Source organism: Postia placenta (assembly GCF_002117355.1).
Source record: "Postia placenta MAD-698-R-SB12 unplaced genomic scaffold POSPLAscaffold_8, whole genome shotgun sequence".
Taxonomy (NCBI): Eukaryota; Fungi; Basidiomycota; class Agaricomycetes; order Polyporales; family Adustoporiaceae; genus Rhodonia; species Rhodonia placenta.
In genome coordinates, this window is record NW_020169839.1 from 1,271,587 (window position 1) to 1,295,962 (window position 24,376).

At 54.8% G+C, this 24,376-nt stretch overlaps 10 protein-coding genes across 10 annotated transcripts; 6 read left to right on the forward strand and 4 right to left on the reverse strand.

The window, feature by feature from the left end:
• Positions 1-1,213: 1,213 nt before the first annotated feature.
• Positions 1,214-1,555, forward strand: POSPLADRAFT_1057429 (hypothetical protein; the record flags this gene model as incomplete). Its single annotated transcript, XM_024480923.1, has 1 exon — positions 1,214-1,555. One exon carries the CDS (start codon positions 1,214-1,216, stop codon positions 1,553-1,555), a length of 342 nt encoding a protein of 113 aa, XP_024338452.1.
• A 2,897-nt stretch (positions 1,556-4,452) lies between these two features.
• Positions 4,453-5,870, reverse strand: POSPLADRAFT_1034220 (hypothetical protein; the record flags this gene model as incomplete). Its single annotated transcript, XM_024477008.1, has 2 exons — positions 4,453-4,794; positions 4,866-5,870. The coding sequence occupies 2 exons, from the start codon at positions 5,868-5,870 to the stop codon at positions 4,453-4,455; spliced, it is 1,347 nt and encodes a 448-aa protein (XP_024338453.1).
• A 1,723-nt stretch (positions 5,871-7,593) lies between these two features.
• Positions 7,594-9,762, forward strand: POSPLADRAFT_1170253 (carbohydrate esterase family 9 protein). The gene is made up of 11 exons (XM_024488092.1): positions 7,594-7,729; positions 7,782-7,846; positions 7,899-8,030; positions 8,082-8,100; positions 8,151-8,500; positions 8,551-8,695; positions 8,909-8,965; positions 9,029-9,074; positions 9,132-9,249; positions 9,321-9,416; positions 9,483-9,762. The coding sequence occupies exons 1-11, from the start codon at positions 7,610-7,612 to the stop codon at positions 9,610-9,612; spliced, it is 1,278 nt and encodes a 425-aa protein (XP_024338454.1). The 5' UTR covers positions 7,594-7,609; the 3' UTR covers positions 9,613-9,762.
• Positions 9,763-11,194: 1,432 nt separating this feature from the next.
• POSPLADRAFT_1057432 (hypothetical protein) lies at positions 11,195-12,159 on the forward strand (the record flags this gene model as incomplete). Its single annotated transcript, XM_024480924.1, has 2 exons — positions 11,195-11,508; positions 11,586-12,159. 2 exons carry the CDS (start codon positions 11,195-11,197, stop codon positions 12,157-12,159), a joined length of 888 nt encoding a protein of 295 aa, XP_024338455.1.
• A 687-nt stretch (positions 12,160-12,846) lies between these two features.
• Positions 12,847-14,310, reverse strand: POSPLADRAFT_1057433 (hypothetical protein; the record flags this gene model as incomplete). Its single annotated transcript, XM_024480925.1, has 4 exons — positions 12,847-13,001; positions 13,073-13,327; positions 13,627-13,884; positions 13,962-14,310. 4 exons carry the CDS (start codon positions 14,308-14,310, stop codon positions 12,847-12,849), a joined length of 1,017 nt encoding a protein of 338 aa, XP_024338456.1.
• A 260-nt stretch (positions 14,311-14,570) lies between these two features.
• Positions 14,571-15,721, forward strand: POSPLADRAFT_1144732 (hypothetical protein; the record flags this gene model as incomplete). Its single annotated transcript, XM_024485729.1, has 2 exons — positions 14,571-15,109; positions 15,175-15,721. The coding sequence occupies 2 exons, from the start codon at positions 14,571-14,573 to the stop codon at positions 15,719-15,721; spliced, it is 1,086 nt and encodes a 361-aa protein (XP_024338457.1).
• Positions 15,722-15,974: 253 nt separating this feature from the next.
• POSPLADRAFT_1057435 (hypothetical protein) lies at positions 15,975-17,264 on the reverse strand (the record flags this gene model as incomplete). The annotated part of the gene is made up of 8 exons (XM_024480926.1): positions 15,975-16,061; positions 16,165-16,274; positions 16,337-16,467; positions 16,521-16,668; positions 16,717-16,770; positions 16,831-16,892; positions 16,951-17,033; positions 17,115-17,264. The coding sequence occupies 8 exons, from the start codon at positions 17,262-17,264 to the stop codon at positions 15,975-15,977; spliced, it is 825 nt and encodes a 274-aa protein (XP_024338458.1).
• A 207-nt stretch (positions 17,265-17,471) lies between these two features.
• POSPLADRAFT_1181712 (hypothetical protein) lies at positions 17,472-20,783 on the reverse strand. Its single transcript, XM_024488863.1, has 17 exons — positions 20,325-20,783; positions 20,149-20,257; positions 19,951-20,083; positions 19,722-19,777; positions 19,596-19,672; positions 19,473-19,541; positions 19,224-19,416; positions 19,074-19,170; positions 19,011-19,020; positions 18,732-18,949; positions 18,579-18,670; positions 18,466-18,521; positions 18,266-18,407; positions 18,083-18,210; positions 17,915-18,023; positions 17,823-17,860; positions 17,472-17,768 (listed from the first exon to the last, which is right to left on the reverse strand). The coding sequence occupies exons 1-17, from the start codon at positions 20,742-20,744 to the stop codon at positions 17,616-17,618; spliced, it is 2,100 nt and encodes a 699-aa protein (XP_024338459.1). The 5' UTR covers positions 20,745-20,783; the 3' UTR covers positions 17,472-17,615.
• A 248-nt stretch (positions 20,784-21,031) lies between these two features.
• On the forward strand, positions 21,032-22,060 carry POSPLADRAFT_1145328 (hypothetical protein; the record flags this gene model as incomplete). The annotated part of the gene is made up of 5 exons (XM_024485789.1): positions 21,032-21,116; positions 21,179-21,255; positions 21,315-21,353; positions 21,407-21,502; positions 21,554-22,060. 5 exons carry the CDS (start codon positions 21,032-21,034, stop codon positions 22,058-22,060), a joined length of 804 nt encoding a protein of 267 aa, XP_024338460.1.
• Positions 22,061-22,685: 625 nt separating this feature from the next.
• On the forward strand, positions 22,686-23,147 carry POSPLADRAFT_1144633 (hypothetical protein; the record flags this gene model as incomplete). Its single annotated transcript, XM_024485719.1, has 3 exons — positions 22,686-22,819; positions 22,871-23,006; positions 23,097-23,147. 3 exons carry the CDS (start codon positions 22,686-22,688, stop codon positions 23,145-23,147), a joined length of 321 nt encoding a protein of 106 aa, XP_024338461.1.
• Positions 23,148-24,376: the final 1,229 nt, after the last annotated feature.

The window sequence follows — 24,376 nt, forward strand, 5'->3', positions numbered from 1 at the left end:
CTTGAAGACGACGAGCGAAACATCATTATGGGAAGTTGCCTCGTCGTGATTCACCCTGTCTTCGCATCAGCAAAACCAAATATTTTTCTATAAGGCCTTATCAAGGGCCATAATCAATGTAATTCGACGCAATTCTTGCGGCCTGTCTGATAAGGTCTTAGCGTGCTCACGTCATATTGCCCGGAGCACACAATCGATGTCGGAGGCGCAATTCTGGTGACGGACGGCCAATCGACGCCATTCTTCTGTTGCCTTGTATTGCCTTATAATGTTATCCCAGACTGTGTATAAATTGCCCATTCATAGCATTCATTCATACTTGAGGTCGCGAGGACCCAGGACTGAGCGACTATTTCCTTTTCCGGCCTCACGCTACTCCGAGTGCTTTTTTTGGTCTTCACTAGACCAAAATAGGAGAAATGCATTGGTTGTACAGAAATACAGGTAGTGCTACTTATTTACACCTCTGAGCATTGCTTAGCACCATAGAATATTCCCGAGACACCGGGAGACAAGCATTAGTGATGCCAGTGGTCGCTTCGGGATGTTGATAACTTGCCTGCCTGTATATAGCGTCAATTTTGCATCACAATAAACACTTTGTGTACTCACCTAATCTACTGCAGACTCGTGCGCTCGGCTGTGTCAATACTGTGCGTCAGCTTAAGTTACTATTGCTTTGAATGGATGATGGCGAGCAACATACCGGGATCACTTACTTTCCGACTGCATAGCTTAGACGTTAGGGTCTCCGAAGTTCGGTTCGGTCCAGGTTCGGGCCCCCTAGGCTCTGAACCTGAACCTCTGACGATGGCGTCGGACCGAACCTGAACCTGGACCGAACCTGCCGAACGGGTTCAGCAGGTCCGGTCCAGGTCCGGTCCAGGTTTGAACCGCTATTGAACGGGAATGGAATGTACTTTACCACAGGACGAGGAGCCTCTCCGCCGAGTGGTCGAGGTGATCACAGTCACCTGTTTTATTCAGCAGGGTTCGACGATGAGTCGTGAGTGCTCCTATTCTCACAGCCTCATACTTATTCCCTGATGCTGTCGTTCACAGCGAGCCGCCTCCCTGCGTTGCTGTCTCACTTCGTTTCGCCGCCCCTATACGGACTCCTACATCCCGCGGTCCTCAAGTGACTGGCAGCTACACTCACCGTGGGCGATATGGGACTCTGGATGGGCCCTGGCCGCTGGGTGCTCGATCGCGTATGGGAGCGCCCGATCCATGCATTCAACCTGTGCGTGGCGCTGGCAGACCTCGGCTGGATGGCTGGAAGTTGCTCGTGCTCCCGCACCTCCTAAAGCACGCGTCCGCGCTCCTGAAGAGCCACGCACGGGAGACGGCAGAGCTGCTCGCACTCGCAGCGCTCCAGCTGGAGAAGCGCCTCACAAAATCACGTGTAGGTGTGGATCGACAGCCATATCGTGCGCTGGGAGTACGCTGTGTGGACGTGGAGAGCGTGCTACTGCGCGATGTGTTGGCGCTGTCTCCGTTGCTGGCATCTCTCGCGCTGCTGTGCGTCAGGATTGTGGACATTGAGGGAATGTAAAGCATACTTGGTTCTCGGTTTGGTCCAGGTTCGAACCAGGTTCAAGGTCCCATGGGCAGCTCGTGAACCGAGAACCGAACCTGCTGCCCTAATGCCCGAACCTGAACCTGACCGAACCTGAACCTAGGTTTGGTTCAGCCGGTTCATGGTTCAGAACCGGGTTCAGGACCGAATTTCGGAGACACTATTAGACATTGGTGGGCCACTAAACCAAGAATCTTGAAGTCTGTCACAGCCTGGGAGACATAAGCTGTGAGTTGAGTATGAAGGGGTAGACTCCGAGACCATCATCTTATATATACCTACTGTGTTGGAGCACTGCAATCGGCGCAGCGTCCGGCCCGGCCGCATTCCTATACCCATATGTTATTTACTTGTTCCGTACGTACCTTTCTGTTGCCTTGTTCTGCTGTTCCTAGCACGCGCTAGCGAGCACTGATTATTATAGTCTTGCTCCACTGCACGAGTGTGAACTGAGGCCGTCGTCTTGTGCTGTTTAGCCCGACGATGACACGCTCGTACCATCCCTGTTGTTGCTACATACTGAATGAAATTTCGACCAGAGCATGACTATAGTGAAGTAGCAGGGAATGCAGGTCACAGTCACCAGAACCTAGACTGTGTGTAGCTCTGAATATTTGATATGGTAGTGAATTCGTCCACTCTCAGTTCGTTCTGGATCTCAGCAGATGCATCAAAAAGTGCATCAGAAGAACACCAACTTTGCTTGTGGGCACTTGTGATCACTTGTATCACACTTGCCCACAAGCAAAGTTGGTGTTCTTCTGATGTGGCCTGGACTCATGTCATGTCTGTGATGCCCGGTGGTCATGCAGTCCAGTGCCTGTGAGGCCCTGCTGGATTTTACAGCTGTGAAGCGCACAAAGATGGTGTGAACCTCTGGCTGAATCAAGAACTTCAGTTGTCATTGAATGGAGGTGATTAGGGGAGAATTTAGTAAGTTTGACACCAAATTGGAGTAATATTCAGATTGCAATAGCTGTGCTCTGACAGTCTGAGCTCTTTGTGGGAACTGAAGCAGTGCGCCACTCAAGAGTAATACTTGTATTTAATTCAATACAAAACAGTGCGCACCTTGTCCGTCCGAAGTCTTTCAAGTCGGAAGACTTCGAGGGGTAGTTCCGGATGAGCACACGGAGCCCATTGGTAAGAGCTACTGGAGGCACGATCGCACTCTCCATATACCGATGCTGTATGAGGTGTAAGTAAACTCGTGGAATTCTTTCTCTAAGACAGATCATCTGGGCTCACTCGAGCCTGAGATGTGCCTTGAGGGTGTAACCCTAACCTAATTATGAGTAATTGAGAAGTAATACCGGACCTCCCAATCATTGTGCTACATGTTCGCAATCGCTCGGCATACGGTTGACCTTACAAGCCCATACAAGCCGGTAAAATTATGCTTCAAGATGACAATGGCCATCCAATTATGTCGATCGCCTCTCAAACATCGACATTATTGTACCTATACTGATAATACCTTATCACACCTTGTCTGCCCGTGAGAATATTGGTGCATATTGGCCGCCGCCATAAGGCCATAGCAGATTTCAGAGGTTTTGCTGATCTCGGAGGATGGTGGGGCCTCCTACAAAGCGTCTTCATGCACAGTTTGCATGATAGCCCCAAGATATGAGGTCCATGAAGTCGAATGGCTCGGGCTGAGATTATGTTACAAATCCCCTCGAACCCCGGCGATACGTCATCGAGCGTGAACCAGCAGGTCCGAATCGAATTGTCCCTGAGAGACGGAGATGTTCAGCCGCTGCGAACTTCACCCAGAGAGTACACGAACTTCAAAATATTAGAGGTACTGTATTTGGCACTTGTCATACATCTGCGCAGGTTGAAGAAAGTATATCGTGTTCTGCTCACAGAAAACTAGGCTTTGGCCGGGAAGATCTCATCGGCCTTCACACGAATCCTCTGGTACTAGCAACGACATTCTGCTGCTGCTATGGCTCTCAGAGTCGCCTAATGAGGCCCGGATATCGAGAATGATATTGTCTCAAGCGTAATGATCTGGAACTTTTCGACGTTTCTCCCACAACAGATGCGCCCTGCTAACGCCCGCACACATGCTGTTTGGCCCACTTACCTTGAACCTGATAGGTAGCGGCGGACTTCGTGCTACTTCTTGCCCCGCACACACATATGTAATGGAGTAAGCAATGTAGGATATCTCAGAAGCAATTCGTGATCTGCTGCCCGTTAGTATCCGCTTCCTTGAAAACCCTATCCGATCTTGCATACCGAAAATAATACTCTACGTACACAGCCTACATACGAGTCATAGTCACTAGAATTGCTGAAGCGTTGCCTGGCGCTGTGACCCGGGCTCTCCACTTAGCCTGCTTGTGTTCTGCAAAATTCAAGACCATGTTCATGTCGATTTGATGGGTAGATGACGCCGTATCGTGGAGACATTGGAGCATGTTACGTGCACAGGACGCCTGGTGCAACGGGTGTGAGTGCTTTTGTATTGTCGGTCCAGTCTGTGCCAATTTCAAAAGATGGTTATGTTTCTCAAACCTCCTGGCGGCTGGTTTGCGATCAGTCGCGAGCTTGATTCGTGTAGACCCTTGAATTACTTCCGACCTCACGCCTTCCTCAAGGACCACAAAGGCAGTAAATAAACGTGTATAAAGCTGATTCTGAATCCGACTCGATCCACTCAATGAATCCCGCCATTTACACGGATTCAAAGATCACATATGACATTATATACACGTCCATTCGCTCTGTAATGAGCCCTTTCCGTGGTGTAATAGTTCATCTGAGAACGTATACATGTTCTGCAACGAGACTAAAACTGCGCGCATCATCAATATACATAACGCATAAGCATATCTTCTTTCATGCCATCATTGTAGTTGTCAGTAAGACAAAGAATTAGCCATCGAGCCACCGCAGGCTTCCAATGCTAGGGCGGCTTCGTCAGTATTCTTCTCCTCAAGGCCCGGGGCACGGTAGCCCCACGGGTCCTGGATGACTTGCCACTTTCGCGCAAACGCAATCCTACTCATCCCATGAGTGAGAGAAGCGCCTTCAGAGACCTCCAAAATCAGATAACGCAATGTGTAGTTATTCTGGACCATGCGGGAAAGTGATGTCGGAAACTCGACATACATGTGACGAAGTGGCGTAAAAGCCTCGTGATCGGCCGATGCGTCGTCTAATGTGGCCCATGCCTGTATGCTGATCTTCAGCATCCTCACCTGCAGACATGATACGATGCTAGACTGCAATGATATTAGACATTGAATGGACGTGTACAATTTTGACTCACCATCCAGTCTGTAATGCTGCCACTAGATTCAACAAGGAGATCCTCGACGCGTACCTCTAGGTACATCACACTAGACATCCGTGTCGCCATGCGCCCCCACAACTGATCGCGGACATCGAGGGTCGTGGAGAACGTGAATTTTGTGGGTTTCATGTCTTCCACGGCATTTAAGACCGGCGTGAATAGGTCTGCCTCTGGGTTCCCGTCGTATTTGACCAGTGGGCGACGTGTCACTATCAAGTGGTAGACTTGAGAGGCAATATTCCACACCCGGAGGCTCATGACGTCTACAGTGAGCTTGGGGATAGTCTCCCAACAATCTGGTGATTGGCTGGAGGGGCAGCGATGCCAGCATGAGATCTCTTCCAGAGTGAGATCCTGGAGATAAGGGAATGCTTTGACAAAGGGGTGGAGAGGGGCATGGCTCGCGACGAGTGTCAGAGACTTCAGCGACTTATTGAACGTCAATTGGCCTGGATCTATAGCAGTGCGCCTGTTGTACGCAAAACAGTCAAGGTTAAGACTCTCGAGCCTTTCGAAGACTTTGCTGTGGGCGAACGGCGTGTAATCATAAGCGTCCCGAGGAAATCTGCCGTTGGTGCGATGGACAAGGTGGACGGGGTAACTTTTTAAGTTGCCGAGCACTTCGATTGTCTTGGTGCCCCCTTCGTAAAATTCGAGCGTCATGAGCTCTCTAAGCTCCTCGATGACGCGACCGAGCAATGGCTCTTCGGTAAGCAGCTTTTGGCTCTTACCGAGCCTAAGCACCCGCAGGGCAGAAGCGTTAAAGAGCAACTGGCAGAGTAGATACAGAGTTTCGCGATCCAAGCGTCCACACGCTTTGTCGGAAAGGCTGAGAACTTGCAAGGAAGACAGCTGTTTGCCTCCGTCCACAATCGGTATCATGCTTCTGCAGAAGTTGTAGACATCTGCATACTCGGCGAGCTCCACCTTTGTGCAGTCAATTTGCGCGCCAAGGCGAGTGTTGATGAGGAGCTGAGACATTTCTGGACTGTACACGGTAGGAGCGGACTAAATCGGAACAATCATAACAGCGTTAGCGTGCTTGCCGACGTTGGACACCAGAGAGCGCTACGCCAAAGACAAGAACGTACATTTTCTTGAACAGACTTAGGAGGTAAATGGAAGGGCGGACAGTAGTTGTGCGTGGGTGGTGAATTGGGTTGGTGGAATGGAGGCCACTTGCAGCGGGCTTATATACTGGTAAGTCCATCCAGGGGGCTCGGCATCAGTGGGCGGTTTTGGTATCTGAGCCGCTTTGGAGTCACTTTGAGCCACCACCGCACCACATAGTCACTCACGCGAGCAAAGTATCGCTTTTTTGTGGTAGCAACGCTTTGGCCTCGTCCCACCTTCTGGTCATGCTCTGCTCTACACCAGTCTGTCAGAAGTAGTCAGTATGCCCGGGCCCTAGCCTAACCCTTTTTACTGTTCATTCGCCATCAGGCACTCGCGCAAGCGTCACAGTGGTGGTAGAGTTAGTCCATACAATAACATTTGCAGCGGCTGCAACGTCTTCTCGGAGACTAGCTTATTGCGCATCGTACACCATGCAGGAGCGTGTCGGGCCTTTTGTGTGACTGAATAAGCAAACAGAGCTGACATTGGAGGATGGATTACTTGCCTAACTCGACGCCGATCAACTATTGGCTCGTAGCCAGATCTGGGATTGCCACACAGTCAGCTTTAACCTCTTGCGACAAAGCTCGATACAACAACCCCAAAACACCATAGCAGGACAAGCTCGCGCAAACATTTGAACCGGAGATCAGTGACAATCGAGTCCGGCGCAGACAGCGCATGGGGCGACAAGTTGTTGCCAGCAGTGAATGGGACAGAAAAGCCAGAGGTCGTCAGGAATGTAATCACGTGGACGAGCATGGCTAGTTGGTAGACATAGTTGTTGTGATCTTCAGAAACATAAGACAGCGGGTTTACTGCTTCAAATTGTACATCTTTTTATACATTGAGAGGGCGTATAATGATTGAGTTTGCTATTGAGCCGATCCCAGGAACGCCGCCACAAGCCGCCACGTCCTTCAGCCACCCTAGTCTCCCAGGATAGGCATATGAGCCAAACAGGGCACGCGCCCTATCATTTGGTTGCCAACTGTGAGTAAAGCCTTCAACGGATATGCATGCATTGGCTATACAACTTTAACCATAATTTCTCTGATACTGGCAGTACCGGGGGATTATCGCAGTCCCATCGAGGACTCACTCTCGTATTCTGTTTGTGAGGGTATCGCCGCCAGCATGACATATCGAGCCTGCTCAAACTTGCGACACCAATCATGCTGCACCATTCAGCTCCCAACATGTGAATCTGTGTCGTTATCCTCTGTGTTTGGCGTTTCTGCGTCGACATCATTCTCTTCAGCATCATCTAAGATCTCTCGGACCTCCGTTATGCTCGTTACTCAGATCCTCCAGTGCGACACGTTGATCGATTGCGGGTTTTCGTCGACCGGCGATTAACAGAGGAATCTAAGAGTATCTAAAGCTGAACACCCCTGTCCACACTGTGGACCTCAGCGGAGCATGTGGGTCGCGATTAGAGCAGCATGAACGTTCCTGGGTTTACTGGCCCGATAAAGATTCGACGCCCATATGCTCCTCGGCCGAGCCCGTGTCCCTCATGGAGCGTTCTCCGTCCTTACACACCCACAGATCCTCGAGAGGCCTGAGGCCCTTGACCAGCTACCACCACCATACCGCCCGCCATGGCGTCGTCAAACGGCCTGATCTGCTTCACAAATTGCCTGCTGCCGCTCGAGGATGGCAGCCTCGTCGAGCGCGATCTGTGGATCGACGAACGCCGGGGAGTCATCCTGGATGCCCAGGTAAGTCAAGGACCCATTCCTGCGCGGAGCATCGCTGACCGGCCATGCGCAGCGTACATTCTTCCTGCAGCGGGAACGGCCTGACCGAGTGATCGATCTCGGGGGAAACATCCTCAGGTGTGTGCGCACACCCTGCAGATCGCTCCCAATCTTATGCACTCCCGCTCAGTCCAGGCTTCATGGACATCCAGATCAACGGAGCCTACGGCTTCGACTTCTCAGTGTACGACGGCGACGATGAGGCCTATAGGCAAGGCATGCAGACCGTCGCCGAGAAGATCGTCGAGACCGGTGTCACCTCGTACGTCCCCTGCCCCAGCGTCCACTCCCCGCACGTCTAACATCCCGCCAGTCTTGTCCCGACTATCATCGTGCGTGCTGGACCCACTGTGCGCGCAGCGTCTGCTAACCCCCCGCACAGACGCAAGAACGCTCGCTCTACCCGCAGATCCTCCACCTGCTCCGCCCATTTTCCCTCCCACACTCCGCGACGCTCCTCGGATGGCACGCCGAGGGCCCGTTCATCCAGCTCGCCAAGCGCGGGGCGCACGCGCCGCAGTTCCTCGTGCCCGCACACGAGCGCTTCGCGTCGTTCGAGGCCGTGTACGGCGCGCAGAACCTCGCGGACCAGGAGGACTGGCTCATGGCGGACGGCACCGCGCCCGACACCGTCGGCGTGCGCATCATCACGGCCGCCCCGGAGATCGACGGCGTCATGGCCACCGTCCCGGAGGTCGTGCAGCGCGGCGTGGTGTTCTCCATCGGACACAGGTGTGTGCGCACCGCGCTGACGTCTACGTTCGTTCACGCCGCCGACATAGCATCGCGTCCACCGATATCGCGACGCAGGCCGCCTACCACGGCGCGCGTCTGATCACGCACTTGTTCAACGCGATGCCGCAGCTCCACCATCGCGACCCGTCCATCATCGGCCTGCTGGGCGCGTCGCCGCACCTCTCCACGCCGGTCGCGGGCGCGCAGGCCCTCTCGCGGACGGCGTCTCTCAAGAAGCGCGCGAGCTTGAAGGGCACGTCGGCATCGCACGCAGGGTCCACTAGCCCCCAGGCGACGTCAGAGGCGTTCGACGACCTCGAAACGCCGCCGCAGACGCCGCTACTGAAGGCGACGACGTCGGCGCTGCACCTGGTGAAGGGCAAGGTGACCGACATGGCGTTCGAGCGGCCGTTCTATGAGCTCATCGTGGATGGGATCCATTCCCACCCGAACTCTGTGCGGGTGCGTGCGGCGGCCGTGCTGTGTCCCTCGTTGCCTTGTCTCATGACGTTGGCCCCCGTGTAGCTCGCGTACACGGCGTATCCTGAAGGCTGCATCCTCATTACTGACGGTGAGTGCGACCGCCAGGGCGTGGGGAAAAGGCGAGGTGCTGAATGGCGAATTGCAGCGATGAAGATTCTCGATCCGCATCTCAAGGACGGCGTCCACGAATGGCGCGACGGCAAGCGCTTCGTGAAGGAGGGCGATAAGCTATACTTGGAGGGCACGGACACACTCGCCGGCAGGTGAGAACAACCGCCCTCCCTTCCCTTCCTCTTGGTATGAAACCCAGACACTGCGGCTGACATGCCGACAGCGTGGTCACGCTGGACAAGTGCGTGCGGAACTTCTCGCGCTTTACGGGGTGCTCGCTGGGCGAAGCCATCAAATGCGCGACCTATAACCCGGCCAGGTGACTGATCCTTACCCTGTCTGTGCGCGTGTCCGGTTGCTGATGGTGGCCGCCGTGTGTGTACAGGTGCCTTGGGATCGAAAACAGGAAGGGCACGCTGCGCGCCGGCGCGGACGCCGACCTCGTGGTGCTCAGCCGCCAGGGCGATGTGCTCAGTACGTGGGTGAGAGGCAAGGAGGTGTGGACGAGGAATTGAAGGAGACACTCAAATGAATATTCTCGTGGTGGGACGTTGTGGATGTCGTAGACTTCCGAGTTGGTTAAATGGTTGTACAGTGTAGCACATGATCCATCGCGCGTTCGCACCCTCCGTCTATTCAATGGATGGCTAGCTACGTATACTGTATCGACTCGACCTAGTGTTCAGTCACGGGTCACGGGCACCTCTGAACAAGGCTGGGAGTTCATTTGTCACGATCACAACGAGTTTTGAACTCGGCGCAATGTATTTTGTCACGATGGCGAGAAACTCATTTTTTCGCCTACTTAACCTGCAAGGCAGCCTTAGAGAGCATTCGCAATGTATAGGAAGTATGTACAGTAACTTGTATTTTAAAATCTCTACCTATGAAGCCGATTGAGGAGAAATGGATTTGTTGTGGAGTGGGAGCCTTAAGACACGTTGTATGGCCTGCTGCAAATTCTTGATAAGACAGATCTACAGTGATTCTAAGTCGTTATCCCCAATCGGACATCCGATATAGTATGTTCCAGCCATTCGTTTCTCAATCCTCCAACCCGATATACTGTCAGCAAACTGAATCGCGGCGTGTGGAGGGTTTGTAAAACGAACGTGACGTTCTCTGCCACCATGCGTGATGTTTCAATCTCCGCTCTCAATCGTGATGACGCGACGACAAGCCTGGTCGCGGCTTTTGCCATGACGGAGTCTCAACTTGCCGCCGTGACCCGTGAGTGACAAAGTTTGCAGAACCACTGCAATTTGGAGGCTTCCACCGGCATCCCTCTACAACGCGTATTTCATTACAGATTGCCTTGAAACTTGGTATACACAATGCTAAGACCATTAGGAATAATGCCTAAGTAATAGAACGGTAGCGCATATTAGCGCAGGCATCAAAATGTTTGCAAAACCCCGTAAGCCACAGTACATACCCGACTTTGATGCTTCCGGTGCCGTCCGAGCGTATGTCCGTGAGCACGTGAGCTGCACGTAGCTTCGGGCCCTGCAAGGTCCCATCGACAGACGTTAGAGGTTCTCGAAGCTCAATGTGTTTGATCTCGATTTCGCGATAGAGAAGTCCTGACCTGAGAACGCGTCGCGGAGGATCGTCGCCAGAGGAATAATGCCCTGCGCTTGCGTCAACGGAGCGTTTGCGCGTACGTACAGCCGGCCTATCGTGTTCATGTTGCGGCACCGGAAGTCTGGCGAATGACGACGCGGGGGTTGCTCGTGTGAAGCAGACGAGTCAGTCTCTGCGTTTGCGACGCAGCAACGAGGCGGGTGGTCCAGGAGCAATGTCCAAAAACGGCCGTCGGGTCAATTTGTGATCATCGTGACCGGGGCCGACGCCCACCGGGAAGGCCATGCACGCTTCCCTGCGGACAGTGACCACACAGACGACCACTCAATAGCGCACGGACGATCTCGCGACACCACTGCCAACAGTCGCCATACGCACATATTGACACCCGGGTCCGTCTTCCGAATGGCTTACTAGAGCGCAGCGTGGGAACGCGTGCCCAGGGTCCGGTCAGCTGTATAATATTATCCTCTGCTCACCTGCAACATTCGCATCGCCCTCCCGCCCCGAGCCATGGACTCGCTTGCTGCCTCGTCCTCGTCTGCCGCATCGTCCTCGTCCTCGCCTCCCCCACCGCCGTTCACCGACCCCCCAAACTATGCCTTCCCTCACCACCGTCTGCGCCGCACCCTCCGCAACCCCGACAAGCAGCCAATCGTCCTCGTCGCCTGCGGGTCCTTCAGCCCGGTCACGTTCCTTCACCTGCGCATGTTCGAGATGGCCGTCGACTATGTCCGCCAGAACACCGACTTTGAGATCGTCGGCGGCTACCTCAGCCCCGTGAGCGACCAGTACAAGAAGCCTGGCCTGCTCAGCGCACACCACCGGTGAGTGCGCCCCGCCCCCGCACACCGCCCCTCCTGTAACTGTGCCTGTGTCGCGCGCCCCTTTTGCGCCTGTGCAGCGTCAACATGTGCACGCTCGCCGCAGAGCAGACGTCGACCTGGCTCATGGTCGACCCCTGGGAGGCCTTCCAGTCGTACCAGCGCACCGCCGTCGTGCTCGACCACTTCGACCACGAGATCAACACCTGCCTCGGCGGCGTCGCGACCGCAGACGGCGTGCGCAAGCCCGTGCGCCCGATGCTGCTCGCCGGCTCGGACCTCATCGCGACGATGGGTGAGCCCGGCGTGTGGTCCGAGCCCGATCTCGAGCACATCCTCGGGCGCTACGGCGTGCTCACGGTCGAGCGCGCGGGCGCGGACATGGACCAGGCGATCGACAGCCTCGCGCGGTGGCGGCACAACATCCACCTGATCCACCAGCTCATCCAGAACGACGTGTCGTCGACGAAGGTGCGCCTGTTCCTGCGCCGCGGGCTGTCCGTGCGGTATCTGCTGCCGGCGCCCGTCGTGGACTACATCGAGGAAAACGGCCTGTACAAGGACGACGGGCCCACGACCAGCGCGTCCAGCGGCGCGGTCACGGCTGAGAGAGAAAAGGCGGCCGAGCGGGAGAAGGGGAAGGTGGCGCCATGAGAGATAAGGGGGAGTGAGGGGTAGTGTTGCGCGCAAGTGCCAGGGCATAGAGGTCGGCGTGGCAACGGACCGAATACAGCGCAAGGAGAAGTGTACGATGAATGTGGATGCTGGTTAGACTTCCAGGCGGATCATTGTTGTATGTATCTCTTATTTTCCCTTGCTTGATGCAGGGACTTCGGGCGATGTTTCATGATGAGCATCTTATGGGCATTGTTACCAAGGCCATGGTTTGCTACGTGCGTGTCCCGAGATGATAGAGGTTTGGGTCAAGAGAGTGGGCGTGAGCCCTCGCATACCTGTGAGAAAGAGAATGACAGCACAAAACGAAAAACGAGGCTGCATGAGCGTGCATGACATCACGACGCCTGCAGAGTCCAGACCTGTCTGATCGCGAGCTGCCTTCCTGATGTTCGGACTGAGAGACCATGTACACAGGCCTCTTACTCGGCCTGACTGACATGCATCTGCCCACAACCATCGCATTGAGGCCGCGTCGCTCCTCGAGGAATGCCAATGGGTGTATACGCTGCTTTAGCACTGAATATCCAACCCATGCATCGACACAGCTCAAACAATGCGTCTGAATAGTCCACAACGGACATTGCCATTGACCGGTCTCAGAACCAGATCGCCAGCCTGAGCCTGTGCTATGTAGATACAGCCGCCGTATCACGTACATCGCTGCTATGGTTGCTCAGGCGCAAGCGTGCCAGCAAGCTTCATCCCCAAGACCGAGGGCCCGTTCGGGCTGTCGCATGCGCGGACCACGTCGAGCGCGGCGCTCGCAGTGTCAAAGCGGACACGAGCGCGCAGATCCTGAGTGGGGATGGTCCGCGACACTGCACGCCGCGACAAGGCACACGATGAGCACACTCTTGAACACCGTTCTCTGTAAAGTGGAAGGACTCACGCAGCTGTGCGTCCACGACCGTCCCGTATTTTGCGAAAACCGTACGGAGGAGGCGCTCGCTCGCGCTATGGTGGATGTTGGCCACGAGCACGGTGGTATGGCCGGGCAGCGGCGGGATCCAGCCGTCCGGCGCGACGTGCATTTTGGAGCCGCGGATGTACAGCGGGCTGTCCTTGCACGCCAAGAACGCGCGCTGGGCGAGGGCGACAGTGGGGAACCGGATGCGACCGAACGCCCCCAGCTCTTCTCTGTGATCTGGTAGTTGCCGCCAAGATTATTGCGTCAGCTGTGCGCGAGAGGTTTGAAGCAGAGTGAGGATGACAATGACCAGGCGTTGGCGGAGGGTCGTCGCTTTCGCTTGGGAACCGCTAGGACGGGACACGGCTGAGCGCATGAACAGGACTACTATGCTCATACATTGAGCCTTTTGGCTACCCAGGATGTTCCCTGATCAAAGCAAGGACAGTTACTACTTTGCCTCGAAGGGAGACAAAGTGGTAACAGTCATTGGAGGTTACCGCCATCACTCTAGTCGTACCAAGGGGTGCACTCACGCAGCTCAAGTTGTATCGGATGGAAGGGCGCGAAAGCCTCCACGACTTCCTTCGGCCGCATGCCGTCCGGTAGGTTGAGGACTACGAGCCACTGGGCTTGCTGACCCCTGCGCTGGGAACGGGACCAATCCAGTTTCAAGAGGTGGCCATCCACGAACACGGGCCGCCGCGGTCTTGAGTGGATGAGGTGCCGCACGGCTTCGCGGGAGGTGAAGTTGACGAGCGCAATTCCGCGACTCTCGCCCGTGCGCGCGCGCTCTGCGAGAAGTTGAGAGGGAGTAGTTAGAGACAGGTGCTCTCGCACGCTGCCGCGGACCAGTCGACTGCCTACTCACTGATCCACAGCCCGTTGATGTCGCCAAACTGCTTGAGCTGCTCGTAGAGATATCGCTCGTCCCATGCGGGGTCGAGATGGTGCACTACGACTGTAGTCGGGGGCTCTTGCCGGTTTTTGCCCTTCGCAGGCACTCTTGGGACACTTTTCTGGGTAGCGGGTAGTCTAGGCGGATGTTCGCACAACGACTCTGTCTCGTGCTGGTCTTGAGACCGAGCGTCATTTTCAGCCAACGCCGAATTTTGTCGAATAAGTGATGAGAAATTGTTCGTAACAGGTCGGGAATAGGAAGACAGCGTGTGCTTTGGTCTCCAGGATGACTTGAAGGCAGAAGAGACCAATTTCTGCATCCCAGGCCTCGAGATGGTAGCATTGCCAGGTGCAACGTTGAAGCAGCTGCAGGTAACAATCTGGTAACAAGTGTTACTTATAATTCGATCTCCGATCACGACTTCCCATTACATGACGTAACAAACTGTTGAAAGGCTTCATTTCGTCAAAGACCGACCATGCAAACCCCCTGCTCCCACCTCGCCCGCGCTGCGCAAGAGCTCTGCGGACCACTATCTACGCACCCTCTAGCTCTTGATTGATTCCAAAACGTACACACATGGAGATGCCTTCGGGGACGGGGAAGCTACATCTGAAGCGCACTCCGGCTGAACAAGCCGAGCGCGACTTCCGCAAAGCGAAGAAGGCAACAAAGAAGACAGCAAAGAAGACAGCAAAGCGGAGACGACATGCAGACATATCCGACGACGAGCTTGGGAACAGCAGCAGCAGCAGCAAGCGACAGCGAGCAGGCTCGCCCAGCCGCTCCGCCACCGACTATCCCTTCGTGGTCGACGACGATGAGTATGGTCCGCCGCCTCCGCCCCCGGCCTCTACGTCATCTCATCGAGCACACAAGCCGGACTATGACGAGATTTATGCTCGGCTGGAAGAGGAGCGATTCCGCGAGAAGATGTTCGGCGCGATGGCGGAGGACGAGCGGCTGGACGGGCTAGAGTCGCACCTGAACAACTATGCGCACGTACCGCGGCGGTGGAGGGGTGGGGGCATGGACAGGATGGACGACGAGCTGGGTATCGACCCACAGATGATGGAAGAAGAGGACTACACGGAGTGGGTGCGAGCGGGCATGTGGAGGTACGTCAGCGGCTGCCCTCCGTCTCTTCAGGCACTGACTGAGATTTGTGCACGCACGCCTGCAGGAGAAAGCATGCCGAGGAGTACGCAGAGCACGAGCGCAAGGCCGCCGAACGCAACGCCCGCCGCGCCCGTGAGGAGGCAGTCCGCGAGGAGACCGCGCGCCTTGAGAAGAATGCGGAGGCAGACCGCAGGCGTCGACGGAGGAGCAGAGAGCGCAGGCGGGCGGGCGAGGCACGCGAGCGGTACGACGTGCGCTGGAAGGAGCTACTATCCGCGAGCTCCGGAGGGCCGTTGCGTTTCTCCGACATCCCATGGCCCGTATTACTGCCCGATGGCGATTCCGCGCGCGGCAGGATGCTCGCTTTGGAACACTTCACCGTGGAAGCCATCTCCGCATTTCTTCTTCCTACGGAGGGAGATAGCTCTGGAGACCCTGAGGTCGCGAAGAGCAAGAAGGAGAAGCTGCGCGAGACCATGCTGCGTTTTCACCCCGACAAGTTTGAAGGCAGGATCACGGGTCGTGTGCGGGAGAATGATCAAGAAAAGGTCAAGGAGGCAGTCGGTATCGTAGTGAGGACCGTCACTGGGCTGATGGGAGATGGGAAGTAAAGAGGTATGTGCGGAATCTCAGGCAGCATACGTTGATGTGGATCGTATAACAATTATCACAAAGGCTACTTCACCCATCTTGCGATCTGAGGTGAGACACTCGAATTCCAACATGTATGGCATACAGTGCGCATCATCCTAATACATCAGTGTCCTCGACGTGATAGCAAATAGACAGTTTACAAGAAATGTGCTAATGATACACATTCTAAGATACAAATGATGGTACAACGTGAAGACTTGTCCGCGATGCCTACCACTGCGCAGGGGTACCGGCACGTTCAATCACCACAGGCACTCTGCTCTTCGTGGGGGATCTGACGCCAGGGCTTGAAGGTACCTGCAAGATATGTGTTGTTAGGAGAGAGTGGACGTGACTAGGGGACGAACGGGCGGTCCATGGGTGTGCGGGGTGACTAGAAAGGAGAGCGCGGTGTGCGCACCAATTGATAAGTAACCCCGCAGAATTGCATGAAGCGGTTGACATTCCGCTCGCGGGACTCGGATATGTCCGCAAGATCATACTCCTTCATTAGGATCTTCGCGGTCTCGTCTGGGTAAAGACGGCGAGTATTTATGAACTTCAGTTCGAATGCCTGATGAGGTGAGCCATACCATCCAGCTGGAAGAGACCTCCCAAGTCCTTGGGAAACCCATCGCTGACCGATCCATCCTTCTTGTAGATCGTGTGTAAAGGATCTGTCATGCGCGACGTGCGTAGTTGCGCATTGAAACGCCGACTCTCTCTGGCGAGGCGCAGCATCAATCTATGCTTCAGCTCGGTTACACCAGAACTTACGAGTTGTGTAAGTTGCGCTCGACTTCTGCGAGCTGTTGCTTGTAGCTGGCTACCTCGTCCTGCAATTCCTTCGGAAGGCAGTCAGGAAGCAGTTGCTCGACCTCCTTCTTCACGAGGTCGTCAATTTGCGACGAGATGTCGGCCTCGACTGAAGCGCAATGTCAGATCAATGAATCGCATATGCTGGGCAGCGTACTCAGTCGGCTGAGATGCTCGATAACGTCCTTTTGAAGCACTTCTTGAAGCAGATCTGCACGGCACAATGGGGCTGTCTAGTTTCTTATGATCCAGAGCAGCCCATGGAGCTTACCCTTGATTTCTTGGATTTGATTCGCATGCTTTTGCCCGTGCGCGTGCATGCGCTTTCGCACGCTGTCTCCCGCACGGTTTGAACACCATCAAAACATCACATCTGCAAGATTGTACGGACCCGTTGATGCTTTGGGCGGTCTCTACATGACCGCCCATCTGCTCCATTCGCTTCGTCTGCTCGCTAATGTTATCGAACATCGTCTGAGGCGCAGTGCCGGGAGGTGGCGATCATTGCATTGAATGATTAGGTGTGGTTAGAGCAGGACATCGAGAGAAACGAACACTTAGGTCTCCCAGGGAGCCCTTCATGGCCGTGATAGTCGCCGCCACACCAGACGTAACCTCTGTGGGGGCGGAAGACATCCCGGCAAGGAGTGGATCTCTGTTGAGTACAGGTGATTTGGGGGAAGAGGATGATGCGGGAGGAGACATTCTGGCAATGACTTAGGAAGGGTGTAGCACAGGCAACCGGGGAGGAGCAGTCGAATAATTGATATCTATCTGGCTCTGGAAGTGTGTATTAAAGCGTGCTCTACATGCGTGCTCGGCATGGATCCGGACATGGCTGGTTAGGTATATGTGTGTCCCAATCGATGGTAACTCTCATCACCTGCCTTATCCCGCGAGCTGAAGGTAGTTCAGGAAGGACACCTCCATGCCTCGAGAAGGCAATTCTCTTGAAAGATCTAGATACAACATTATCGATATGCCGTACAATAGTACACACCCCCTTGTCTCGTGTCCCAGCGTCTCCCGATGCGACAATTGTCGTTCGATAATGGCTCATGGCGGCGAGGCTGAAGGCTGTGTTTGGCCTCTTCCATCTGGTGATGGTCGCGGGGTCGAGCTCGCGGGGTCGGAGCTCGACGTCTCCCCCGCGGCAGCGTTCAATTGTGCGGCCATGAGGGCACGGAATCTCGATCCCTCCTTGTGAACCTGTATTTTACGTCAACGAAGCCGCCTCTTCTGACAAGAGAGCGCTACGCTCACCAATTGTCTATATGTGCCCATTTCCGTGACATGTCCGTCTAGAGGTACAAAAGTAAATCACATGTAGGAGCACTGTTTTATGGCAGGCGCACCTTCGAGCACGACAATTTTCTCAGCACGTGCGATGGTCGAAAGACGATGTGCGACGATTAGACAAGTAGTCTGGCGCGAGCGAAGAATCTTGTCTATCGCATCGTTTACCTACAACAGCAGCATCGCCGAATGAGTTTGGGCCCTTCGTCAAGCAACCCGTGACGTACGCGGTGTTCCGATGAGGCATCGAGCGAGCTAGTAGCCTCATCCAGAGCCAAGATTGCTGGCTTCTTGAGTAGCGCCCGGGCGATAGCTAATCGCTGTCGCTGCCCACCACTGAGGCTCATCCGACCAACTAGATGTATGCTTGTGAAGACATGAGACGCGATGCTCGGCCGTGAGCCACTCACTCTGTGTCTCAAATCCCTGGGGCATCCCCCAGATGAACTCACAATTTGCTTCTCGTGCGGCTGTCTCGATTTGCTCTTGTGTCGCATGGTCGTGGCCATATGCAATGTTGGACGCTATTGTTCCTGTGAACAGAACAGGGTCCTGGATGGACAAACAATCAGTGACACTGGGCGGTAAATGGGTTGCGTATAGCGCGAACTTGTGGAACGACGCCAATTATGTTCCGCCACGAAGATGGCTTGAACTCCCGGATGTCTGGTGAAAATGAAGTCAGTGAGGCGTGGCGTGGTAACCGCCAACGTAATAGCCGACCTTGACCATCGAACGTCACTTTTCCCTTAACGGGATCATAGTACCGCATGAGGAGCGAGTTGATCGACGACTTGCCACTGCCACTCCGGCCTCTATATTGTCAATCTGATCAGCCTATCAAGCAGCCCTCCGAGACGTGCATCTGGGACGCACACAATGGCAACGCTCTCCCCGACCTTCACGTCAAGGTCGAGGTTTTTGAGGATCTCAACCCCTGGCCGGCTGGGGTATTCGAACGTCACATTCTCGAAGCGCACCGGGCCACGACGCGCAGGGTCAACCTCGGCGCCGACATCAGGTGAGATAGCAGGTGAGCGGTCGAGCAGCTCGAAGATGCGTACGCCCGCCCCTACGCCGCGCATGATGGACGTCTGGTGTGTAGACTAGCGTCTCAATGTGGTGCTCCTATGTGATACCAAGGAAGGTACGCACAAAAAACGACCTAGCGTGGGCAAACGTTGAGATAGTTTCTGACACATACGGAATGGCGCCTACGTGAGCATCTGCAAGCCATTTCCGACATATACCGTGTACAGCAGCAGACTTGTCAAGTCTCCCACTGAGATCGCGCCTTGGCTCACGAGTGTACCGCCTGCATGTAGTCTCTGAGCCCATTGTCTTAAGAGTGAGTCTGTAGACACCAACCATATCCGAGCAATCCGAGCAGGGTGACATTTCCGCTCCACCCCGTGCTCCCAAAGAATATTCCGCTTGCGATCGCCTCCTTGCGAGCAAGCGCCAGTACGCTGCCAACCTTTTGGTGGAACTTACTTTGTTCTTGTGGAAGTGCGTCGAACGCTTGCACCGTACGTAGGGCGGACAGTGACTCTTGTGCAACCTATAGGTACGACACAGCGTCACCAAATGGTATGCGTAGATGAGGTCAGGACAAACCTTAGTCATCTCACCAAGGGCCTCCTGTGTTTGGTTCGAGAGCTTCTTCAGGTACCTCCCGTAGAACACCTGTGCGCCGTGTCGTCAAATTCACGCACGTGAAACTGTCTGTCATGCACATACAATCCCGAGCGATATTGGCGGCACGATCGTAAGCATGAGGAGGGTCAACTGAGGTGAAATATAGAACATTGCCCCCACTGACAAGTGTTAGTGGTACGGCATCACCTAGCAAAGACACGCCCTTACATCCAACAGAAGACATGATCACGGACCGTAGGCCGTCAGACAGATTCTGTGTCACGCTGGGCCATGAGTTCAGCCACTTTCTAGATAGAGCAGAGAATGCGGTGACGGAGGCGAAGAGAAGCGTCTGGAGGAGACTTGTGTACTCAGGGACCAAATCAAGAACCTTAAATTCAGCGGGATCACCATGGCCCCGCTAGCAGGGTCGTACTCCAACGGGCTGTAAACGTACCTCTCACCGACAATACTTGTATCCACACTCAAACGGCTTATGACATCACCTTCACCGCGTTCAACATACTCGACTTCTTGCTGCAGAGCCGCGGTGTACATGCGTTCGCGTAGCCGGGCCACAATCCGTTGTCCTTTCGAATGTAAGATGTTTTCAGCATGAATGTGCGTATTTCTTAGCAGCAGCAGTGCTACTTGCCTGAGATACGCATGAGCATGGCCCGTCCTGCATTGGCTGCAGCGCCGACTGTAAAGAGGAGCAGCAAGAGCGCAGATGCTTGGCCCAGGCTGAGACCCAAGGGGATTTGCTATCGCGGTGTTCAGCATATACAGATGACTACAGCCCGTGTGAGACACATAAGGACGAGTACGCACAGGCTGACTTGACGTGAAGAAGTCAATCAGCTTCCCAATTGTGAAAGGAATACTCATGGACACAGATGATGACACCACAAGAAGACCAATCGAGATGCCCAGCGGCTTGCGCTCTGGTTTCGCGAGCGCGGCGATCTTGCGGAAGGAAGATACAGATCCTCCAGTGTTTTCGAAGGACGCGGGGAGGATTCGAGAGAGCAGGGATGGTTTCTTCTCAGCCTTGGGAGCTAAAGAGCTCCCCAGATAATTTCCCGGAGGCGGTGAAGACGATGGGGTGGACGTCACAGGCGTAGCCAAGCATCTAACATTTGGTGCATACCGGTACGGGAGTAGTATGCGAGTCGGTTTACGCGTAGACAGTGGCAATCTGAAGGGTCCCAGGGACGCCCTTGCTCGCAGCGGTATCGCCAGTGCGAGCATGGCGGAGTGAGCCAAGTATCGAGCGCGAGGTCGTTAGCGGGGTGGCCGCCGACGAGAACAACGACGTTAAGCCGTGCTCATGCGCACACGTGACACTACGTAGTGCTCCGGCATTATGGGCGTTTAATCTGCAGTTAGCCTGCCGACTAACGTATCTTGCTGGCTCCCTTCCGAGGAACTGGACTCCGGCACTCGAGGCATTCTTGTCAGGCCTCCCGCTTTTTGAGAACACTCCTTGGGCAGTGCGCGACATTGCCGCCCTGAAAAGTCTATCGGAGCCGACAACTATGCCATTCAATCTGCCGGGAGTTCTTGTCCCTCTTCACTTGCTCGTGAATCCACGACTGGTTATCCCCTCGTTGATTATCAAAGGTCAGGAATGTGGCACTGCCTGACTCTCTCTCTTGGCGTACTAAAGCCGTTCTTGCAGAAAGATATCCGCCAGCTTGACTTTCCCGAGCTGCGCCGTGCAGGTTATCGCGGTGCAGTTTTTGACAAGGACAACTGTCTGGTGAGTGCGCTCCCGCCGTGCAAACGTCCACCCTCATAACTCCCGCCTGTTCATGCCAGACGTTGCCTCATCGTGATGCGCTTGTACCTGAGCTAAAAGTGAGCTTTTACAATGCGCCTGGTTCTATCCAGTCACCCTCATCAACTCTCAGGACGCGTGGCGAGAATGTCGAGAAATATTTGGGGAAAACAACGTTCTGATAGTTAGTAACTCCGCTGGCTCGCGCCTTGACGCGGGGGAAATTCAGGTGTGCACTTCACCTTCTAGCCTGTGTCTCACACTTAGTGGGAATGTCAAGGCCGAATCGGTCACATTTCACCTCTCTGTGCCTGTGCTACGCCATCCGTCGTTCAAGCCATCCTACTCCTGCATCGGTTCAATACGTGCCTACTTTGCCTCGCTGCCCAAACCTATTCTTGATGAAGAACTCGTCATCGTTGGTGACCGTCTTCTGACCGACATCGTCATGGCGAACCGAATGGCCCGGCGCCGGAGTCCCTCACACGGCCGACCTCTTCGCGATGAGAAGAGTGAAAGCACAATCAGAAACGCGAGCGACGCACTCGCCCTTGAAAAGATAGGCCCTCTGGCGGTGTGGACATCTGGTGTTTGGGAGCGGGAAAGCATGCCAATACGGTGGCTCGAGAAGAGCATCCTGAAAGGCGTTAAAAATTGGGTCGTACGTGGGCAAGGTTTGCCCTATGAGGCGAACGCAGAGCGATTTGTTCGCCGCGTGCCGGAGATGGACGTGGTCCCTCAGCGAATGTCGTTGTGGAAGTCGTTGTGGAATCGGTGGCGGAAGTAGGTGGCCTTGAGCTCATACTCTTGTGCCCCATGTCCGGTGTCTACGCTCTTATATGTCGTAAGAGCTGCTGTACTGTAACGTTCAGCTAACGATTCGACATGTATATCCTTATTAAGACATCAGAAGTGCTGAGCGTCTGTTTCGCAGAGCGGTGGCTGAGCCCGACCTCGATCTTACTCATCTACATCCATGTCGCCGTCACACCTCGCCAGTCGTGCGCTGCGTCCACTTCGAGTGAACCGCAATTATTTCTCTTCTCCAGCGTCATCACGGCTATGCTCGTCGTACCTGCGAAGAGCGCGCGAGTGTCCGCGCTCGCCTCCTAGCACCAGCCGTTTCCCGCTCGCAGGGCCATCTCGGACCTTCGCCTCTTCGCATGCTTCCCGCGCTGCGCCCGCCGAGCGCACACAGGGGCAAGACTCGGTTCTGCTAATGTACCCGACCCCAACAGCTGTGAACAGTGCGGAAGCCGAGGAAGAATCAGACGAGCCGGAGGTGGACTACGTCCCTCCGGAGGAGGCGCGACTTGTGATTACCGAGCGGGCAGCTGAGGTACGTCTATGAAGGATGCTGGTACTGCTGTCTCCCACTGAGTCCCTATCTGTCGTGCGTACGGTCGTGTCGCATGCAGCAACTACGCTCCATAACAGAGCGCAGGAACAATCCGAAAGCCGGGGTGCGAGTCTCCGTGGAGAGCGGCGGGTGCCATGGGTATCAATACAAGGTGACGTACGCAGAGGGAAGAGAACCAAATGACTAGTACGTGTGTTCACTGCCCGCTTAAACTGACCGTCGCCGACATGCATCCAGTCTGTTCTCCCATCCATCTGTGAGGCCGTCGCACATCGTGGTGGACGCAGTGTCGATGGCTCTCATGAATGGGGCGACTGTCGACTTCGTCAGGGAAATCATCGGCAGCCGATTCCTCATCGTAGACAACCCACAGGTGAGTGTGCATACTCAGGCGGCGCTCGGCCCGTCTGTCGTACACTGCGATATGCCATATGAGCGATATCCTAACATGTTTATAATCTAGGCAAAAGGAGGAAATTGTGGCTGCGGGGTCAGCTGGGAACTGAAGATATAGACATGATTGTCATGACCGTGCCTGCGAGACCTAAGGACGTCATTATGTTATGCTGGTCAAGGTATAATTCATCTCCAATGCATACATTCCCTACTCTGTGCTCTAGCCAATTCATACAGTCTCAGCCCATTGGACCTACGAACAGCATTTAATTGCATACAGACACTGCCTGGATGAGATATTGACAACCTGATGATATCCTCACGACTCGGGCTCGACGGCGTCGAACCTTCCATCTCTATGTGCGCTCCGAACGTGCACAATTTTCGCCCGGAGCGCCGCTCACCCCGCGATACATCCCCAGATTGCTGGGCGCGTACTAGCTGCTCACCAATGTCTGCTCGTTGACGCACACCGCGACCGCGACCGCTCTGACCCGTCTGAGGGTACAACAAGTTTCCGGGGGACATAGTGCGGACATGATCGCACACGTCTACTCATGTGGTGATCGGCGCTGCGGACACGCCGCTACTTGCCTGTATGCACTCTGTGCGTCACGCACATCTTTGTGCCGTAGTCATCGGTGATCGACGTCCGACGGACTCCCTCTGGCTGGCTGCGTACAGGCGATCGACGGGCAGATCGTAGGGGATAGAAGGCGACAGCGGTGTCTGTCTACCTGTGGTAAGGCATGTTGCGCTTGTTGGGCAGCTACGGATATATGTGCAGTGATGAACGCCTGCTGTTGGAAACACTTGCCAAACCTGTCTACATTGTGTTCGGGATTGGCGCTTTTTCACTCTCGGGCTCCGACCATGCCCTGTGGTTGGCAGAGAAGAAGGTGAAAGATTAGAGATGAAACAGGAGAGCTCTCGTATGTTATCTCTCACCCTTGTCTTTCAAGCAGGTGCTGATACGGTCCGGAGTGCTATATCGGTCTGGCTTCTGAAGGGAGCTTGCCGGGCGTGCAGTGGCGAGTGCTCATTTTGGCGTATGTATCCATTCACGAGAGGACGATCACTGCTATCTACTGAGCACTGATCGTGTTTCTGTGTGCCAGGCGATATATAAAATGGTGATGTGCATGTGCTTCGGCCCAGCTACTTTTGTCTCGCACCACAATATGTAAAGATTTCATGGGCCGGGACCGAGCGCGCTACTAGTAAGAAGCCACCTCGGCGTCGTCGATGCCCTCGTGAGCGGCCACGAGGCTCCGGGGAATATGGACGGAAGAACTAGCCTTTCGGAGGACAAGCAAGCATAGCGCAGGGGCGATCGCCGCATCTGGA

What these genes read in the sequence shown, in the direction of transcription:
- POSPLADRAFT_1170253 (XM_024488092.1), top strand. Translation starts at nt 7,610, where the DNA reads ATGGCGTCGTCAAACGGCCTGATCTGCTTCACAAATTGCCTGCTGCCG. An exon ending in GAGTCATCCTGGATGCCCAG is followed by an intron (nt 7,730 to 7,781) that starts GTAAGTCAAGGA and finishes GGCCATGCGCAG; the next exon opens with CGTACATTCTTCCTGCAGCG. An exon ending in GCGACCTATAACCCGGCCAG is followed by an intron (nt 9,417 to 9,482) that starts GTGACTGATCCT and finishes GTGTGTGTACAG; the next exon opens with GTGCCTTGGGATCGAAAACA.
- POSPLADRAFT_1181712 (XM_024488863.1), bottom strand. Translation starts at nt 20,744, where the DNA reads ATGCTCGCACTGGCGATACCGCTGCGAGCAAGGGCGTCCCTGGGACCC. An exon ending in CCCTTGGTGAGATGACTAAG is followed by an intron (nt 19,417 to 19,472) that starts GTTTGTCCTGAC and finishes TCGTACCTATAG; the next exon opens with GTTGCACAAGAGTCACTGTC. An exon ending in CCAGGGATTTGAGACACAGA is followed by an intron (nt 18,211 to 18,265) that starts GTGAGTGGCTCA and finishes GCATACATCTAG; the next exon opens with TTGGTCGGATGAGCCTCAGT.